A 20,855-nucleotide genomic window follows, 5' to 3' on the forward strand; every position below is an offset into this window, starting at 1 on the left:
TGTCAGTCTTGGATAAGTGAGTTTTGGGCTCTGATGTCTTGCCAAGAGTGATTGCTAGGTGTTGCAGATTATTAAAACTTTCTTGCTAGTCACTAGAAAATTAACATGTGAATTGATCTGCTTAATGGTCAATTGTTTATTCTTTGTGCTGAATAACCCATAGTAAAGTCTGTGAATTTTATGTCTTTTATCCAAGTGAGGATTAAACTCATCATCTTTCCTCCAAACCTGCTTCTTCACTGTTCTCAATCTCAGTGAATGATGCAATCATTATAGGATGATGTGGAAGTCATTACTGACTTTTCCTCCCCATCCTGCTCTTTTTCCACGGCCAGTCAACCTCCCAAAACTTGTTCCTGACTTTTTCTAGGGTCTCATCCATCACCCGGCCACTGTCTCTTACCTAGTAACTGCGGCATTTTTCCAAACCTGGACTGTAGAGCCATCTTTCCAAAGCACATGCTCATCATACCACTTTCATGCTTTGGACTCTTCCATGGCTTTCCTTAGGATGAGGTCCAGATTTTTTTTAAAGCATGGCTTACAAGGATCTAGTGCTTCTCCATCCTTATTACTTGTTCTGTGTGTTTCAGCCATGTGAAATTTCTTTCATCAACAAAACCAAGCTCTTTTGTCTCCAAGCTTTTGCATATCATGTCTCTTTTATTTCAAACACTTCTCCTGCAGCTCTGTGCATAAACATCATTTGTCTTAACATACCTTCCTGACTCTCCAAACTTAAAAATTTTAAGTCTGCTTGCCGTATGGTCCTCTAGCACCTTGGACTTCTTTTAGTATTAATTCATATCACTTTATCATAATTGCCCTTTAATTCTCTTCTCTCCTTTAGACTATAAACTTCATGAAGATAGAAACAGTGTTTTACACATCTCTGTTTTCCCAGCTGCTTAACATAGTGCCTGAAAATAGTAGGTACTGAAGTATTTGCTGAATCATCTTTTTTATCATCCACTAATTTTTTTACTTAACTGTTTGAGGAACTAAGATTGTGAGTTTCTAGGAATCCAAGCTGCTGATCACAAAAATTATGCTTAACATGGTTTTAGTATTCTCAGCTAGGGAGCCAGGGGAGTGGTGAAGTCTTGTGAACGTCCTTCCCGTCGGTGCTTGCGGCAGTGGGCCTTTCATTCATTATATAAATGTTTTAGTCATTTTTCTTCCTGATTATGCCAGAATGAGGAAGTATCACCTAGAAGGTTTTTGCATTGTTGCTTTTGTGGGACAGGACAAAATAAACCTTTTACTTCTTGTCCTTGTGTGATGATGATATTCCATAATATTTCTTTGTTTTTTGACTGTTCCTACCTGCTCCCCCCTTGAAATGTAAGCTCTGGTGAGCACCGAGTCTTTGTCCTGTTCCCTGATTTATCCTCAGCACCTGGGGCAGTGACTAGTACAAAGTGATAAAAGTATTTGTTGAATGAGTGAATGATTGCAGTCCTATAGAGTTGTTGATTCAGTGCTTTTGCTTTTTGTATGTAGTTCTGAAAATCCAGAAGGGCTCGATGTTTACATGCATATCTTACAGCTGCTTACCACAGTGGACGATGGAATTCAAGCAATTGGTAAGGTGTTTTATAGGGAAGCACTGGAGGTACTCATTGAATTGTTTTCTATTGTTATATGACTATTTGCTTTATCATTTTTATTAAGTACAGTGTCCTGATACTGGAAAAGACACTTGGAATTTACTTTTTGACCTGGTCTGCCATGAATTTTGCCAGTCTGATGATCCACCCATCATACTTCAAGAACAGAAAACAGTGCTAGCTTCTGTTTATTCAGTGTTGTCTGCCATTTATGCGTCACAGACTGAACAGGAGTATCTAAAGATAGAAGAAGGCAAGTACCATTTTAGTTCACTAAAGTAAATTCTAGTCTGTCAGATTTTTTATTTTTTTATTTTTATTAAAAAAAATTTTTTTTTAAAGATTTTTTATTTATTTATTTGACAGACAGCGAGAGAGGGAACACAAGCAGAGGGAGTGGGAGAGGGAGAAGCAGGCTTTCTGCCGAGCAGGGAGCCCGATGCGGGTCTTGATCCCAGGACCCTGGGATCATGACCCGAGTCGAAGGCAGACGCTTAACGACTGAGCCACCCAGGCGTCCAATATTACATGCTTAATACAAAAAATTTGCAAAATTTATAAAAGGAAGCATAGCACTTGTAATCCCACTATCCAGAGATAATTATTATATACTTATAGGCATATATATCTTTTATTTTTATTTTTTTATTTTTTAAAGAACTTATTTATTTATTTGACAGAGAGAGAGTGAGAGCAGGAACACAAGGGGGAGTGGGAGAGGGAGAAGCAGGCTTCTTACCAAGCAGGAAGCCCAATGTGGGACTCGAACCCAGGACCCCGGGATCATGACCTGAGCCAAAGGCAGATGCTTAACGACTGAGCCACCCAGGCGCCCCCTTTTTCTGCGGGGGGGGGCATATATATCTTTAAGTCCTGCTTTTTAGGCAACTTTTCTCATTTAGAAGTACAATATGAATATTTTCCTGTGTAAACAAATGGTTTTTCACAGAGTGATTTTTTTTTATGACTACAATTAAATCCAGGATCTATCTAGAATTTATTCAGGTGTTATGTGTGAGGTATGGTTTTAGCTTTTTTCCAGATGGCTACTCAGTTGTCTTACCAGCATCATTTAGTGAATAAACCAGTTTATCCACACTGATTTGAAATTTTATCATTTACTGTGTTCTGAGTTTCCCTATATATTTTATTCCCTTCTATCACTCTACTCATGTGTCAGTAGCTGTAGTTTTTACATGTTTTAATGTAGAGTAAGGGTAGTTCCCTTTCATCCTCATTTTTCGAAATGGTTTTGACTATTATTCTTGTTTAACACTGAATTTGATTAACAAGTTACGAAGACAAAAACTTCCTGATATTTTTATTGGGATCATGTTAAATTTAAGTGTCCAAGAACATGTTACACTTTTCCATTTGTTCAAGTCTTATTTTATGTTCTCAGTAACATTTTATGATTTTCTTCATGAAGATCTTGCATATCTCTCTTAGGCTTATTCCTAGTTATTTTATCTTTTGAGTTGCTGTTGTCTGTCACATCTTTTTTTCCATTAATTATTGCTGTTGGAATATATGAGAGTTATTGATTCCTGTATATTAGTATTGCATTTGGTAGTTACCTTACTGAATTCCCTTACTATTTTTAATAGTTGTCTCTGTGATAATCTTGGGTTTTATCTGATTCCGCTTTGGATTTAAGTTAGATATGTTTTATCATTTTTCTGCCCCTGATTTTTTTCTCTTATTTAATGGGTTGCCTTGTGCCTCTGGTGGTAGAAAACATCCTTACCTTGTTCCTGACTTTATTGGAAATGATTCTAGTGTTTCACCATTAGTCATGATACTGCTATTTACCTTTTACCCTTTAAGGAAAATTAATCCATTCCTATTTTATTGAGAGTTTTCAATAAAAAATGAACGATGAAGGGCGCCATTATGTATATTTACGTTTAAATAAACCAATATATGGTTTGTGTATGTGGTTCTAACATTTAGGAAGGTACATATTTTTCATCTAATGGTTACCTTTATAATTACAGCTGCTCCAAAAATAGCATTATAACTGCTCTCCAGTCCTTAAAAAATCATTAAGATCTAATAACTTAGAAGATATATATCGGTGTTAACAATTCCTTATCAATTTTTCCTGGTACTTTCAAATTACAAATTCAAGCCTCAGGGATTGCATTCCTGAATTATATTTTAAAATATCATTTTAGGGGCACCTGGATTGCTCAGTTGGTTAAGCGACTGCCTTCGGCTCGGGTCATGATCCTGGGGTCCTGGGATCGAGCCCCACATCAGGCTCCCTGCTCAGTGGGGAGCCTGCTTCTCCCTCTGACCCTCTCCCCTCTCATGCTGTTTCTCTCTCCCTCTCTCTCTCTCAAATAAAATCTTAAAAAAAAATAAAATATTTTAAGTTTTTTCTTCAAGAGCAGTAATTTTGTGTAGGATCTCCTTGTGTTTCATAATTTTAATTTTCTTCACTAAAAACACCAACTGTCTTTACTCCCATTCCCCTTGCTTTGCCCCTCTGTCTTTCTGACGTCTGCGTGCCTTTCTGTCCTCCACGTGCCTTTGTGTTTTGAGCGGTGTCCTCCCTCCTTTGTGCTACCACCAGCTTTGCCTTCATTTCGATGGTGGCTTGAATTTTTCTTTTAATGTCTTCCTTTGGTTCTGCCAGCTCAGGTTTCCTCTCCCATTGTCATTCATTTCTTAGTCTGAGCTCTTCTGTGTCTGCTTGGTGCTTGCTTACATGTTGTTTTAAAACTTATGGCTAAATATTATCTTAGTATGCATAAGCTTCATGTCAGCTTCTTTTGGTGAATATTCTTCATCCTTTTTTTTCTCTTGTTCCTTCTTTTCTTTTTTCTTTTAAGTGTCTTTGTGTTGCTCCTATGCTGGTTTCCTTTTGCTGACTCACCTTTGAATGACGAGTTTTTCCTGGACTAGCCGTTTGCAGGAAGTTGTTAGAGCAGCTAATAGGAGTTGGGTCTGTGAGTCTTCCAGCTCTTTTTACCAGGTGACACATGGCTGTGGTGGAGTCTTTCCTTTCCCCTTGCCATTTGCTTCCTGCAAATATGACCTGTCTTTGGGATTGCTCATTTACCTGCTCTTCCTCTGAGTCTTAGGACCCCCAGGGGAGCTCCAGCTGCTGCTATCTTGCACATTCCATTCCTGCTCTGGCAAACAAGGGATTCTGGATTTGCGCCTCAGTGTATGTGCTTTACCTTAAAGAAACGGACTTTTCTGGCCCTTTCTCAGACATGCAGCCTCTGGCATCTTTCCATCACTTCCTCCTGCACCTTCTGCTTCATTTATATTACTTTGACACGATTTCCACTCACCTTGTGTTTGAGGTTTCTGCTGTCTCCTAATTTGATCTAAGCTGACATTTGTTTTTTGTTGCTTTTTTTTGTGTGTGTGTGGTGATTTCTGAAAGGAAAAGGGGAGGAAAGACTTTGAGCCCCGATGCTCTTTCTAACCTTGTACATATGTGCTTCCTTTTGAAAATCATGAGTTTTTATTTGCAATATTAGGAACACATCTTTCTTGGTGTTTTTTTATTACTTATTTTTTTAATTTAATTTTATTATGTTATGTTAACCACCATACATTACATCACTAGTTTTTGATGTAGTCTGTGATTCATTGTTTGCATATAACACCCAGTGTTGCATTCAATACGTGCCCTCTTTAATACCCATCACCAGGCTGACCCCTCCCCCATCCCCCTACCCTCTAGAACCCTCAGTTTGTTTCTCAGAGTCCATAGTCTCTCATGGTTCGTCTCCCCCTCTGATAACCCTCCCTTCATTTTTCCCTTCTTACTATCTTCTTTTTTTTTTTTTTAACATATAATGTATTATTTGTTTTAGAGGTACAGGTCTGTGATTCAACAGTCTTACACAATTCACAGTGCTCACCATAGCACATACCCTCCCCAATGTCTATCACCCAGGCCCCCCATCTCTCCCACCCCCCTCCACTCCAGCAACCCTCAGTTTGCTTCCTGAGATTAAGAATTCCTCATATCAGTGAGATCATATGATGCATGTCTTTCTCTGATTGACTCATTTTGCTTAGCATAATACCCTCTAGTTCCATCCACATCTTTGGAAATGGCAAGATTTCGTGTTTCTTTTTTTTGATGGCTGCATGATATTCCATTGTATATATATATATCACATCTTCTTTATCCATTCATCTGTTGATGGACATCTAGGCTCTTTCCATAGTTTGGCTATTGTGAACATTGCTGCTATAAACATTGGGGTGCTATAAACATTCGGATCACTACATTTGTATCTTTGGGGTAAATGCCCAGTAGTGTAATTGCTGGGTCATAGGGCAGCTCTATTTTCAACTTTTTGAGGAACCTCCATACTGTTTTCCAGAGTGGCTGCACCAGCTTGCATTCCCACCAACAGCGTAGGAGGGTTCCCCTTTCTCCGCATCTTCGCCAACATCTGTCATTTCCTGACTTGTTGATTTTAGCCATTCTGACTGATGTGAGGTGGTATCTCACTGAGGTTTTGATTTTGATTTCCCTGATGCCGAGCGATATTGAGCACTTTTTCATGTGTCTGTAGGCCATTTGGATGTCTTTGCAGAAATGTCTGTTCATGTCTTCTGCCCATTTCTTGATTGGATTATTTGTTCTTTGGGTGTTGATTTTGATAAGTTCTTTATAGATTTTGGATACTAGCCCTTTATCTGATATGTCATTTGCAAATATCTTCTCCCATTCTGTCGGTTGTCTTTTGGTTTTGTTGACTGTTTCCTTTGCTGTGCAAAAGCTTTTTATCTTGATGAAGTCCCAATAGTTAATTTTGCCCTTGCTTCCTTTGCCTTTGGCGATGTTTCTAGGAAGAAGTTGCTGCAGCTGAGGTCGAAGAGGTTGCTGCCTGTGTTCTCTAGGATTTTGATGGACTCCTGTTTCAACATTTAGGTCTTTCAGCCATTTGGAGTCTATTTTTGTGTGTGGTGTAAGGAAATGGTCCAGTTTCATTCTTCTGCATGTGGCTGTCCATTTTTCCCAACACCACTTGTTAAAGAGACTGTCTTTTTTCCATTGGACATTCTTTCCTGCTTTGTCGAAGGTTAGTTGACCATAGAGTTGAGGGTCCAGTTCTGGGCTTCTATTCTGTTCCATTGATCTATGTATCTGTTTTTGTGCCAGTACCATACTGTCTTGATGATGACAGCTTTGTAATAGAGCTTGAAGTTCGGAATTGTGATGCCACCAGCTTTGCTTTTCTTTTTCAACATTCCTCTGGCTATTCAGGGTCTTTTCTGGTTCCATCCAAATTTTAGGATTATTTGTTCCATTTCTTTGAAAAAAGTTGGTGGTATTTTGATAGGGATTGCATTAAATGTGTCGATTGCTCTAGGTAGCATTGACATCTTCACAATATTTATTCTTCCAATCCATGAGCATGGAACATTTTTCCATTTCTTTGTGTCTTCCTCAATTTCTTTCATGAGTATTTTATAGTTTTCTGAGTACAGATTCTTTGCCTCTTTGGCTAGATTTATTCTAGGTATCTTATGGTTTTGGGTGCAATTGTAAATGGGATCGACTCCTTAATTTCTCTACTTCTGTCTTGTTACTGGTGTATAGAAATGCCACTGATTTCTGTGCCACTTTACTGAATTCCTGTATGATTTCTAGCAGTTTTGGGGTGGAGTCTTTTGGGTTTTCCACATAAAGTATCATATCATCTGCAAAAAGTGAGAATTTGACTTCTTTGCCAGTTTGGATGCCTTTTATTTCTTTTTGTTGTCTGATTGCTGTGGCTAGAACTTCTGGTACTATGTTGAATAGCAGTGGTGATAGTGGACATCCCTGACATATTCCTTTCCGTAGGGGGAAAGCTGTCAGTTTTTCCCCATTGAAAATGATACTTGCTGTGGGTTTTTCATAGATGGCTTTTATGATATTGAAGTATGTACCCTCTATCCCTATACTCTGAAGAGTTTTGATCAAGAAAGGATGCTGTACTTTGTCAAATACTTTTTCTGCATCTATTGAGAGGATCATATGGTTCTTGTTTTTTCTTTTATTAATGTATTGTATCACGTTGATTGATTTGCGGATGTTGAACCAGTCTTGCAGCCCAGGGATAAATCCCACTTGGTCATGGTGAATAATCCTTTTAATGTACTGTTGGATCCTATTGGCTAGTATTTTGGTGAGAATTTTTGCATCCATGTTCATCAGGGATATTGGTCTGTAATTCTTTTTGATGGGGTCTTTATCTGATTTGAGGATCAAGGTAATGCTGGCCTCATAAAATGAGTTTGGAAGTTTTCCTTTCATTTCTATTTTTTGGAACAGTTTCAGAAGAATAGGTATTAATTCTTTAAGTGTTTGGTAGAATTCCCCTGGGAAGCCATCTGGCCCTGGGCTCTTGTTTGTTGGGAGATTTTTGATGTCTGCTTCAATTTCCTTAGTGGTTACAGGTCTGTTCAGGTTTTCTATTTCTTCCTGGTTCAGTTTGGTAGTTTATCCATCTCTAGGAATGCATCCATTTCTTCCAGATTATCTAATTTGCTGGCATATAGTTGCTCATAATATGTTCTTATAATTGTATTTCTTTGGTGTTGGTTGTAATCTCTCCTCTTTCATTCATGATTTTACTTATTTGGGTCATTTCCCTTTTCTTTTTGATAAGTCTGGCCAGGGGTTTATCAATCTTAGTAATTCAGAGAACCAGCTCCTAGTTTTGTTGATCTGTTCTACTGTTCTTTTGGTTTCTATTTCACTGATTTCTGCTCTGATCTTTATTATTTCTCTTCTCCTGCTGGGTTTAGGCTTTATTTGCTGTTCTTTCTCCAGCTCCTTTAGGTGTAGGGTTAGGGTGTGTATTTGAGACCTTTCTTGTTTCTTGAGAAAGGCTTGTATTGCTATATACTTTCCTCTTAGGACTGTCTTTGCTGCATCCCAAAGATTTTGAACAGTTGTGTTTTCATTTTCATTGGTTTCCATGAATTTTTTTAATTCTTCTTTAATTTCCTGGTTGACCCATTCATTCTTTAGTAGGATGCTCTTTAGCCTCCATGTATTTGAGTTCTTTCCGACTTTCCTCTTGTGATTGAGTTCTAGTTTCAAAGCACTGTGGTCCGAAAATATACAGGGAATGATCCCAGTCTTTTGGTACTGGTTGAGACCTGATTTGTGACCTAGGATGTGATCGATTCTGGAGAATGTTCCGTGGGCACTAGAGAAGAATGTGTATTCTGTTGCTTTGGGATGGAATGTTCTGAATATATCTGTGAAGTCCATTTGATCTAGTGTGTCATTTAAAGTCTTTATTTCCTTGCTGATCTTTTGCTTAGATGATCTGTTCATTTCAGTGAGAGGGGTGTTCAAGTGTCCTACTATTATTGTATTGTTGTCGATGTGTTTCTTTGATTTTGTTATTAACTGGCTTATATAATTGGCTGCTCCCATGTTAGGGGCATAGATATTTACAATTGTTAGATCTTCTTGTTGGATAGACCCTTTAAGTATGATATAGTGTCTTTCCTCATCTCTTATTATAGTCTTTGGTTTAAAATCTAATTTGTCTAATACAAGGATTGCCATCCCAGCTTTCTTTTGATGTCCATTAGCATGGTATATGGTTTTCCACCTCCTCACTTTCAATCTGGAGGTGTCTTTGGGTCTAAAATGAGTCTCTTGCAGACAGCATATCGATGGGTCTTGCTTTTTTATCCAATCTGATACTCTTTGTCTTTTGATTGGGGCATTGAGCCCATTTACATTTAGGGTAACTATTGAAAGATAATGAATTTAGTGCCATTGTATTGCCTGTAAGGTGACTGTTACAATATATTGTTTCTATTCCTTTCTGGTCTATGTTACTTTTAGGCTCTCTCTTTGCTTAGAGGACCGCTTTCAATATTTCTTGGAGGGCTGGTTTTGTGTTTGCAAATTCCTTTAGTTTTTGTTTTTCCTGGAAGCTTTTTATCTCTCCTTCTATTTTCAGTGACAACCTAGCTGGATATAGTATTCTTGGCTGCATATTTTTCCTATTTAGTGCTCTGAATATATCATGCCAGTCCTTTCTGGCCTGCCAGGTCTCTGTGGGTAGGTCTGTTGCCAATCTAATGTTTCTACCATTGTAGGTTACAGACCTCTTGTCCCAAGCTGCTTTCAGGATTTTCTCTTTGTTTCTGAGACTCGTAAGTTTTACTATTAGATGTCGGGGTGTTGACCTGTTCTTACTGATTTTGAAGGGGGTTCCTCTGTGCCTCCTGGATTTTGATGCCTGTTTCCTTCCCCAAGTTAGGGAAGTTCTCTGCTATAATTTGCTCCAATATGTCTTCTACCCCTCTCTCTCTTTCTTCTTCTGGGATCCCAATTATTCTAGTATTGTTTCGTCTTATGGTATCAGTTATCTCTTGAATTCTGCCCTTGGGATCCAGTAATTGTTTATCTCTCTTTTTCTCAGCTTCTTTATTTTCCATTGTTTGGTCTTCTGTATCACTAATTCTCTCTTCTGCCTCATTTATCCTAGCAGTTAGAGCCTCCATTTTTGATTGCACCTCATTAATAGCCTTTTTGATTTCAACTTGGTTAGATTTTAGTTCTTTTAGTTCTCCAGAAAAGGTTTCTCTAGTATCTTCCATGCTTTTTTTCAAGCCCAGCTAGTATCTTTATAATTGTCATTCTGAATTCTAGTTCTGACATCTTACTAATGTCCGTATTGATTAGGTCCCTGGCAGGCGGTACTGCCTCTTGTTCTTTTTTTTGAGGTTATTTTTTCCTTCTTGTCATTTTGTCCAGAGGAGAATAGATGAATGAGAGAACAAAATGCTAACAGGGTAACAATGACCCCAGAAAAATATACACTAAACAAATCAGAAGAGACCTTCCAGAAAGTGGTCACTTTTCTGTTTAGAGAGTTGCTGCTATTCTTTTCTTCAATCTCCTGTTGAGTTCACAGGTGTTCAGAGTGGTTTGATACCTATCTAGCTGAATTCCTGGGACCAGACGAAATTTAGGTATCTACTCCTCCGCCATCTTGCTCCTCCTCCGAAGGGCTGTGGCCCGGCCTCCAGCGTGGAAAAAGCTCTTTCTTGATGTTATGGGACTGGGTGTTTTTTATATCCCCCACCCCTCAACTCCCTGAAACTTTATGTATGATTTTTATGATTGGGGGAGAAAGTGTAAAGATGCTCTTTGAACTCAAAACCACTAAATAGCCCTCACCCACTCATCCTGCCCTACGCCTTGAATAAGGGTGTTGCAGAGTTAGGGCTGAGGGTGAGAAAGAGAGAAGAATGGTATAGTGTAGATCGATGTGACCTACAGGGACATCATGGAGTGAAGAACTGAGTGTTAGAGTCAAGAGTTAGGGACAACAGAAGGAAGAGAGTGGGAATAAATCCAAGGGGAATATAGTAAAGCAGCCCTGCAGGCTGGGTGCTTTGAAGAGGTGACATTGAGTTGAGAAATAAGGGATATGATTTCCCTAGTTTTTTATTTCCTTAATTTTTTAAAAATGTCATTTTCATGTACTATAAATGACCTAAATCTGGAAGTAAAGTTAGATTGTTTAAAATCAATATACTGGATTCAGTGCTACAGAAAATCTTGTTTCCTGGATTTGTAACTGTGATGCAGAAATGGTAGGGTTAGAATCAGTGGCTGAATCAAAGTGAGATACCCTTTAACATGTTCATGCTATAACATATATTTTGAGTCTGAGCTTTAGTTTTATTTATGTTCAGTTTTTATTATAGGCTAGTTAAAATAATTATTCAGTCTTTTAAGAAATCATACTGTTTTTGAAATTTAACTTAAAGAAATATATAATTTAAAAGCTTTGTTTAAGATGTTGATGATAAAGTTTAAAATTCAAATTCTTTCTCACTGTGGCCTCCAAGGCACTGCATGATATAGGACTCTTGCGTAGCTCTCTAAACTTGTCTTATGCCCTCCTTCCCCCTTGCTTCACTTGGCTTGAGACACAGTGGCCTTTTTGTTCCTCAGACCATTTCCTCTTTGGGCTTTTTGCACTTACTGTTCTCTCTGCCTGAACTGTTTTCCTAGGCTCTTTGCATTGATGCTTCTCCTGTAGTTCTCACCTCAGAGAGCTTCCCCTGCTGGCTGCTTTATTATATTCCCCTTTAATTTCCTTCATAGATAGAACTCACTCAAAGCTGAGATGATCTGTTTTATTCATTAGTTTATTTGAGAGTATGAAAATGTGAACCTCCTGAAGGCTCAGGCCTCAGTGATCTTGTTTGTGGTCATATCTCTGCTATGTAAGTGAACTGTCTAGCTACTAGTAAGTTGTTCAGTACTTTTGAATGAATGAATCAGTCAACAAAAGGAGAAAAGACCAAATTTAACTGGCTAATTCTGTGCTTCTTGATCTCTTTGTACGCTAGATCTTCCTCTAATTGACAGCCTGATTCGTGTCTTACAAAACATGGAACATTGTCAGAAGAAACCAGAGAACTCGGCAGATTCTAACATGGAAGAAACGAAAAAGTCTGACTTAATCCAAGATGATTTCCACTTGAAAATCTTAAAGGATATTTCATGTGAATTTCTTTCTAATATTTTTCAGGTTTTAACAAAGGTAGGAAAGAAGTATTGATGGTTTCTTCAGCAAAAGAAAGTATGGATTGCTTAATGCTCCAAACTTTATTATCACTGTATTTTTCTAATATAAAAGTAGCATAAAGGGACACCTTGGTGACTCAGTCAGTTAAGTGTCTGCCTTCAGCTCAGGTCATGATCCTGGGGTCTTGTGATTGAGCCCTACTTCGGGTTCCCTGCTCAGCAGCAGTCTGCCTCTCCTTCTCCCTCTGCTGCTCCCCCTGCTTGTGCTTTCTTGCTCGCTCTTTCTCAAATAAATAAAATCTTTATTTTTTTTATTTTTTTTTTTAAAGATTTTATTTATTTGACAGAGAGACACAGCGAGAGAGGGAACACAAGCAGGGGGAGTGGGAGAGGGAGAAGCAGGCTTCCCGCTGAGCAGGGAGCCCCATGTAGGGCTCGATCCCAGGACCCCGGGATCATGACCTGAGCCGAAGACAGACGCTTAATGACTGAGCCACCCAGGCGCCCCATAAATAAAATCTTTAAAACAAACAAATAAATAAAATAACTATATTACATAAATTTGGGGAACTAGAGAAAGAAAAAATTATCACTGTAACTTTATAATCTTAACGCAGCAACTGATATGGTTTGGTGTGTTTATATATGTGTTTTTCACATACTTAAAATCCAGTATATAGAATTTTATAGACTGCTCTTTTCACTAAACATTATGTTATGAGCCTTTTTCCAGACTCTAAATTTACTGAAAGACATTTCACTGAGAACCAGTTTAATACCCAGTTTGTCAAAAAAACCAGTTTTCATAATTTACTGCAGACTTGTTTTAGGGGATATTCTTCCTGAATATGCTTGGAATTTTTAGCATATTCTTCCTTTGGGTGTACTTTCTATCCATGTATTTTAGAAAAAAATATAAATATAACTATGAAGAATATATGTACATTCATTGCGTTTTTTTAAGAATATTTCTTAAAAGAAGTTTCTGTTATTCTGGTAATTTGTTTTTTTGGTCAACTATTGTGCTTTTCTAGATAGGGGTTATTACTTGAGCATAGATTTTTGGAAGTTAGCTTACTGGGCTTGGTATTGTACAAGTGAAGATGGCTGAGGCTTAATGGCTGCATATTGCCCAAATAGGTTTATGTGAAAATGTTGGCTTTATAGGATTCTTATTATCAGACATTACAATTTTTATATCAAGTAAAGTTCAGTAGGTGAGAAATTGTTCCTTATTTTGATTTGTATTTTTATTAGTAAGATTGAACAATCTTTCCATATATTTGTGGGCTTTTTTTTCTTTTAGATTTTATTTATTGGAGAGAGAGAGAGAGCAGGAGTTGGGGAAGGGCAGAGGGAGAGGGAGAAGCAGACTCCCTGCTGAGCAGGAAGCCGGACATAGGGCTCAATCCCAGGACCCTGGGATCATGACCTGGGCCGAAGGCAGACGTTTAACTGACTGAGCCACCCAGGCACCCCCGCATATATTTGTATATTATTTGTGTTTCCTACTTTATAAATTTATCTATTTTGATTATTTACATGAACTGTTTGGGCAATAATAATATCTTTTGCATATTCATTGCATGTGTTTTTCCCATTGTTTGCTGTCATCTTTATGTGTGCTTTTTGTTTTTGGAGGAATGTTTATTTTTAAGTGACAGAAGTATAGGAGGGTGGACTGAGAATAAACCAGGGATACGTCATGAAAATTCTTATGTGCCATACCTAATGGAATATGGATTTAATTTTGAGGACTGAGGAGCTACTGAAGGTTTTGTTTTAAGGATCAAGTGAGATGGTCTGTTTAGAAAGATTACTCCAGAAGCAAGAGAGGATTAGAGAGAGTTGAGGCTGGAGGCCTGCAGACCAACCAACAGGCTCTTGTGGGTGGTAATAATCTTCAAGAGTAATCTGAAAAATAATAAGACCCCAAATAGTGGAAGGGTGGATGGAAAGAAGAGGAGGGATGAGAGAGATTTAGTAGAGTAGAATTAAACTCTTAGGAGGAGGGGTCAGCAGCAGCGGAGGAGGAGGAAAAATCTTGGCTGTATCTTAGGTTACTGCTTTGTGTAGCCGGGTAGGTGGGTGGCAATGCCCTTTCCTAAAATAAGGATTCCAGTGGAACAGTGTTTGGGTTACATAAGGAGGAATGACGCTGGGCTCAGTTTGAGACATTTGAAATGCCCGTAGGATCAGTAGGGAATGACATATACTGATTTGTATTTATTAATCAAATAAAGCTTTAGAAATTTTCCTTTTTTATTTTTTTATTTTTTTAAAGATTTTATTTATTTATTTGACACAGACAGCAAGAGAGGGAACACAAGCAGGGGGAGTGGGAGAGGGAGAAGCAGGCCCCCCGCCGAGCAGGGAGCCTGATGCGGGGCTCGATCCCAGGACCCCGAGATCACGACCCGAGCCAAAGGCAGTCGCCCAACCAACTGAGCCACCCAGGCGCCCCCAAAATTTTCCTTTTTTAACATTAAGTCTTTGTTTGTTTGTTTTAGGAGACTGTGGCTCAGGGACTAAAAGAGGGCCAGTTAAGCAAACAGAAGTGTTCCTGTGCATTTGAAAACCTTCTTCCTTTTTATAGTCCGGTGGTGAGTATGAGTAAATGTATAGGTGGCTGAGTTTTATAGGATTACTATATGTTTTTACATAAGTGCTTGATCTCTGAGCCCATTGTCAAAAAAGATCATGTATACAATTCACATGACTTGGTGCCTTCGTCAGATAGATGACTGCAGGGTAATTCATGGGACTAGCCTGAATAGTGATTGTAATTTTAAGAGAAAGGCATCAACACTGAATTTATTGGACCTCTTACTGTTATAAAGTAAATAGCATATACATTAAGCAAAAATAAGATTCTTGGGTAGAAATGATCATTAGGTTTTTGATTCTTCAAATTCCATCACATTTGCTACCATTAGAAGCAATTTTTTTTATTATTTATTTATTTATTTATTTAAAAGATTTTATTTATTTGTCAGAGAGATAGCACGCACGCACAAGCAGGTGGAGCAGCAGAGAGAGAAGCAGACTCCCCGCTGAGCAGGGAGCCCGATGCGGGACTCGATCCTGGGACTCCAGGATCATGACCTGAGCCGAAGGCAGTCGCTTAACCAACTGAGCCACCCAGGCACCCAGAAGCAATTTTAAAATAGGAACTTTTTTTAGGAAAATGAAGTATGGAATGTGGGAGTGAGAGGCCATGTCAGCAAAGAGGAGGGTAATAAAACTCAGTGATGGATGCTAAAGGGGAAGCATTGGGAGTATAAATCATAGTTCAAGGGTAAAACTAAACGGTAAGGGCTAGTCACTTTGATGTTTCAGAGGACTACCTGGGAATGACTGTTATTGTCATCTGGGGATCTGTCAACATTTCTTTTCCTTTGGACTCTTTAGAAACCATAGGTAGAACATTTTTATAGTAAACAACTGGTATCTTAAAATCACTTTTTCTTCTACTTATATTTATTTTCTTTTGTTTGACCCACAGATAGAAGACTTTCTCAAAATTCTACATGAAGTTGATAAAACTCTTGCTGATGACCTGGAGGAAAGATTCCCAAGTTTGAAGGCTCAGACTTAAAACACTGAATTGGAGTTTCCTCTGCCCAATAAATGAACTTTACTTTCTGCACTGACAGTTGAAATTGACATATAGGAGATGTTAGGTAAAGCCTATTGGACCCTCATTGTCTGGCATTACACCCATACATACCTTCTCCCTGCCCCAGTCTTCTCTCACTTTCATTTGGCATTGGAATCTGGAGTTTCCTCTGCTGTCAATTCCACCCCCCCCACACACTTTTTTTTGTATGATTTTGTGTTAGTTGTCCTCTTTAGGTAAAGAAAACAAAAATACAAGCTTATTATTGAAGTTCTTTCTAGGTTGAGGACTTGGTAAGGATTTTCTTCATACCTCTTAATTTGATTTTTACGTGAGAATTTTGTATTTGTTTCCACTGCAAGCACATTCAGCTGCACTAGTAGAAAACCCTACTCCAAGAACTTAATCCGATAGCTTTTATGTATCTAATGCAATAAGAAATCCAGGGGTGGGCAGTCTAGACCTGATTTGTTGACTCAGGGATCCTGATTCCTTTTACCACTCCATGTGGTCTGCGTGTAGACCTTTGTGTTCATATTTATTTTGTGGTTAAAGGGGCTGTAACATCTCTGGACCTTCCATCCACATTCAGGCAGGAAAAAGGAGAAAGAGGTAAAGGGGCTTTGTCATTGGAAGTCTTTACCTTCATATTTGTAAAGGACAGCCCTCACTGCCCAGACCTGTGCTGATGGCCATCTCTAACTGCAGCTATTTGAAATCAAGTCTTTTTTTTTTTCTTTCTAGGGTCTATAAGAAAGGCACAAAGAGAAGGGAGTTGTGAAAGGCTTTTTGATAGTCTGTGATGTTTGCTACAGTATGCAAGCACATCTTAGCCTTTTGTGATTATTGTGTCGATGGTATGCCAGATTGTCAGTAACATCTCAAAAGCAGTTTTTACTTTAGCTTTGTTACAGTTTAATTTTTTTTTACCGTTGTAAGTATGAAGATATGAAGATAGAAATGTCACATTTTGATGAAAGCACATTAGCAAATTCTCTATTTTCAGCGTAATTCCAGTGGTTGAATTTCAGAAAATGATTTGAGTGAATTCAGATTTTTTAAAATTAAGATGGAGGGAGTTTAAGAACTTCAGACTCTATATGCAAACTGCTATACGTGATTTCCCTCACATATAGTTTTATCCTTCTGTATAGTGCTTCAGAATGAGATCTGTGCAGAGAGTCAGCCACGTGTTCTTAGGGAAGTGGTTTGCATTATTTAGTTACTAAAAGGAGAGTTTTTAATAGATTTTAAGAAAATAGCAGTTACGAATAACAAAGCTAGCTTTTTACCAGTCTTCAAGTAGTCTTCTGGGTTATTTACGCCGATGTGACTGTTAATCTAGTTTTGTTTGTGGGATGAGGTGAACTTCGAATCCTCTTACTCTATCTTTCCAGCCTCCTTCTTTCCTTAAAAAGCAAAGCCAGCTTCTTAAACCCCTCTTCTGGCATACAGCCCTTTCTCAATTTGTTGTAGAATGTTTCTAGCTTTAAAGCATTGGTCTTGGGCGCCTGGGTGGCTCAGTCGGTTCAGCAACTGCCTTCGGCTCAGGTCATGATCCCGGGGTCCTGGGATCGAGGTCCGCATCGGGCTCCCTGCTCAGCGGGGAGCCTGCTTCTCCCTCTGACCCTCCCCCCTCTCATGTGCTCGCTCTCTCATTCTCACGCTCTCAAATAAATAGATCTTTAAAAAAAAAAATAAAGCATTGGTCTTATCTCACATTTTGTATTTTGTCCTTAAGTGACTTTTGCTGATACAACAGAGGATATAGCATTACTGAGAAGAGATATACAATTTCCAGTTTGGAGGTAGTTTTATTGTTGAAAATGTTCCCGAATTGAACTATAAAGTTAAAATCTTACTGTTAACTCTGATTAGTAGGTTTACGCTGTATGTTTTCATGTCTTCCATGCTGACTGTATCCGAGGCTGAATGTGACTGTATTTAACATGAGATCTCAAAGGCACTACTGATAAAGTCACTCCTGCCTGTGTAAGCAAACTAATGTGAGTTTGCTCCTTGGTGAGTTACAGATAGAGACTATACCAGGTGGAGCTGTCACACAAAGTGATCTTTCTTTGCAGCAAATGAGATCATGGAGAATAACTTCCAAAGCTGTGATCCCTGAGCAGGGGTAAGGGAGCTCTTTTTATTTAGGATTTGAGAGAATATTCAGAAGGAGACCCTTATCATTGCAAGCACAGGCAGGTATAAGGTCACACATGTGCAGATTTAGAAATTATGCATATACAGGCATCGTGTGTTAGTGAGCAAACTTGTGGTCCTTCTGGAGCAGAGATCTTAACAGTATGATGAGGCAGAGGTAACTGTTAGACACTTTATGGCCCATCTGCACAGGTGTTGGCTTGGTGGTTGAGCCCAAACTGGCTGCCCGGAGCTCATTTCTCCTTCTGTTGTTAGTTTCTAAAAGATAAAACTACCAGTTCCTATAGGGTGAGCTCAGTGGATCTGCCAGTGACACCTGCTAGCCAGTGCTAAGAATTCCATTTTATCTCTTGAAGTTTAAGGTGAAAGGTACAAATAACCCTGTAAGAGTAATACTCCCGAGTTATTAGTCATGTTTACTTCAGTGCATATGAATTTCACATTTTGTTTTAGAAGGAGCATATTTTAAAAGGGAAGCCGAAGGCCCCTGGGTGTCTGAGGGAGAGTGCTACTCAAAGTGAGTAAGTCACCAAGGGAGAAAAAGGGTATACCTGAGAAGGCTAGGGATGTCCGGGTTATTTTCTGTTTCCCATTTCTGCCTTGGACCTGCCCTGTTACTTGTTACTAATTGCTCTTGTAACATTATGAGGTAGTGTATATTTTCATATTTTGATATGTTTGAAAACTTCCTAAATCTATAAATTATAATAGTTTTTTAAAGGAATAAGATATGAGCAATGCTAAATCTTTTTTAATGCTATACAGTCTGATGAATCACCCCCAAAATTTAGGGCTTGCATTAATGACAGTGATATTTTGAAATGGTGCTTTCTCCAGGAGCCTAAATATGAAATTTGGAATTATATGTACAAATGAAATTCAAACTTTTCCTCTACTTTGTTTCAGAGGAGGGGAAACATACAAAATGAACTTGGGTTAACATTTGTTAAATGTGTTCTATTTCTAATTAAATTTGAGTTTGATTTTTGAAGTATCTAAACCACTTAAGACCAGGGGCACCTGGGTGGCTCAGTCATTAAGCATCTGCCTTCGGCTCAGTTCATGATCCCAGCGTCCTGGGATCAAGCCCCGCATCAGGCTCCCTGCTCGGCAGGAAGCCTGCTTCTCCCTCTCCCACTCCCCCTGCTTGTGTTCCCTCTCGCTGTGTCTCTCTCTGTCAAATAAATAAATAAAATCTTAAAAAAAAAACTGTTTAAACCACTTAAGATGGAACACATAGGACATATTCTCCCACGGCCCCTCCCCCCGTGGTCTGCACAGAGGTACGGATGGAAGAGGCCATGCCACCTGTAGCAGACTTGATCGTTGTTCTCAGGTCTTCACCTCTGGGTACCAATTCTCACGCCATGGCTTCTCAGCGGGTAGAGTATACTCTATTCCTTGACTTTGAGCTTGGCCACGTCACTTTGCTTTGGCCAATAGAATGTTGTTTTTCTTTTTTCACTTGTTTAAATATATATTTAATTCCATATTAAATACCTAATTGTGCTAAATAACAATCAAGAAAAGGAAGAGGACTGATGTACATCTGTAATCTATAACTGTATACACACGTACATATGTGTAGACACAGAAAAAACCCGACCCCAAACATAAGTCAGTTAAAAGCAATTTGAATTTTTCATTCTTCACTCATTTTGGTTAATGAAGGTTTTACTTTAATATACATGAGTGTATAGGTGTGTGTGTGTGTGTGTGTGTGTGTGTGTGTGTCTGATGTTTCGATACAGTACTCTGTTAAGGGTCTACGCCTATGCTGTTATCAAGTGCAGTATCCTCTAGACACATGGCTACTGAACGTTTGAAATGTGACTAGTCCAAATTGAGATAAATGTAAAATACATATTGGACTTTAGGAAAAGTAATAAGAAAAAAATTAATATAATATTTTTCATCAGTGTTTCATATGGATTACATGTTAGATGATAATATTTTGGATATATTCAGTTAAATACATTATTAAATTTAATTAGATCTTTTCTTGCTACCTTTTTAAATGTGACTACTAGAAAGTTTAAATTATAGGGATTTAAACTTTATTTTTTTAATTTTTCTGAATTATTTGTTTTTGCTTTTTTATTTGCTGACAGATTTTTTTTTATTAACACTAGTAATATATGAACACCATTTTGATGTTTTAAAATCCTAACAATACAGGAAAGACCAAAATCCTTTTTCTCTACCCTCTCTAAAATTCCTAGCCCCTCTTTATGTATTTATATAATGGCCAATAGAATGTTAATGGAGCTGATATAAGCAGAGTACTAGAATGTACCATTCTTTTTTAAGGCTTAATAATATTCCTTTGTATGTATATACCTCCTTTTCTTCACCTGTTTGTCGGTGGACATTTAGGTTTGACCCCTGTCTTGGCTTTGTGAATAATGCTTCCATGAACGTGGGAGTGCAATCTCTTTGAGATCCTGATTTCAGTTCCTTTCGATATATACTCAGAAGTAAGACTGGATCAATGGTAGTTTTATTTTTTTTAAGATTTATTTATTTTAGAGAGCGAACATGCACACTAGTGGGAGGGGCAGAGGGAAAGGGAAAGAGAATCCTGGTGCAGGGCTCAATCTCACGACCCTGAGATCACTATCAGCCTAAACCCAAGAGTTGGACGCTTAACTGACTGTGCCACCCAGGCACCCCTATTTTTTTTTTTTTTTTTGAGAAACTCCATAATATTTCCATAGTGGCTGCACCAGTTTACATTCACAATAACTGTACACAGGTGTTCCCTTTTCTGCATATCTTCATCAATACTTGTTATCTTTGTTTTAAATAATAGCCATCCTATAACTGGTATGAAGTGAAGTGATACCTCATTTTGGTTTTGATTTGCATTTCCCCGGTGATTAGTGATTTTGAGCACCTTTTCATATACCTGTTGGCCATT

General features: G+C 38.4%; 1 protein-coding gene across 1 annotated transcript in view; it reads left to right on the forward strand.

The window, feature by feature from the left end:
• Nucleotides 1-19,083, forward strand: part of SAAL1 (serum amyloid A like 1) — a 33,312-nt gene extending 14,229 nt beyond the window's left edge. Inside the window, exons 8-12 of the mRNA XM_028116982.2 lie at nt 1,504-1,586; nt 1,675-1,863; nt 11,973-12,166; nt 14,661-14,753; nt 15,656-19,083. Coding sequence (XP_027972783.1) covers nt 1,504-1,586; nt 1,675-1,863; nt 11,973-12,166; nt 14,661-14,753; nt 15,656-15,748 — 652 coding nt within the window. The 3' untranslated portion in view covers nt 15,749-19,083. The remainder of the gene's footprint in view (nt 1-1,503; nt 1,587-1,674; nt 1,864-11,972; nt 12,167-14,660; nt 14,754-15,655) is intronic.
• Nucleotides 19,084-20,855: the final 1,772 nt, after the last annotated feature.

This window comes from Eumetopias jubatus, unplaced genomic scaffold, assembly GCF_037043125.1.
Source record: "Eumetopias jubatus isolate StellerSeaLion01/CBP00866 unplaced genomic scaffold, mEumJub1_p1.0 scaffold_13, whole genome shotgun sequence".
Lineage (NCBI taxonomy): Eukaryota > Metazoa > Chordata > Mammalia > Carnivora > Otariidae > Eumetopias > Eumetopias jubatus.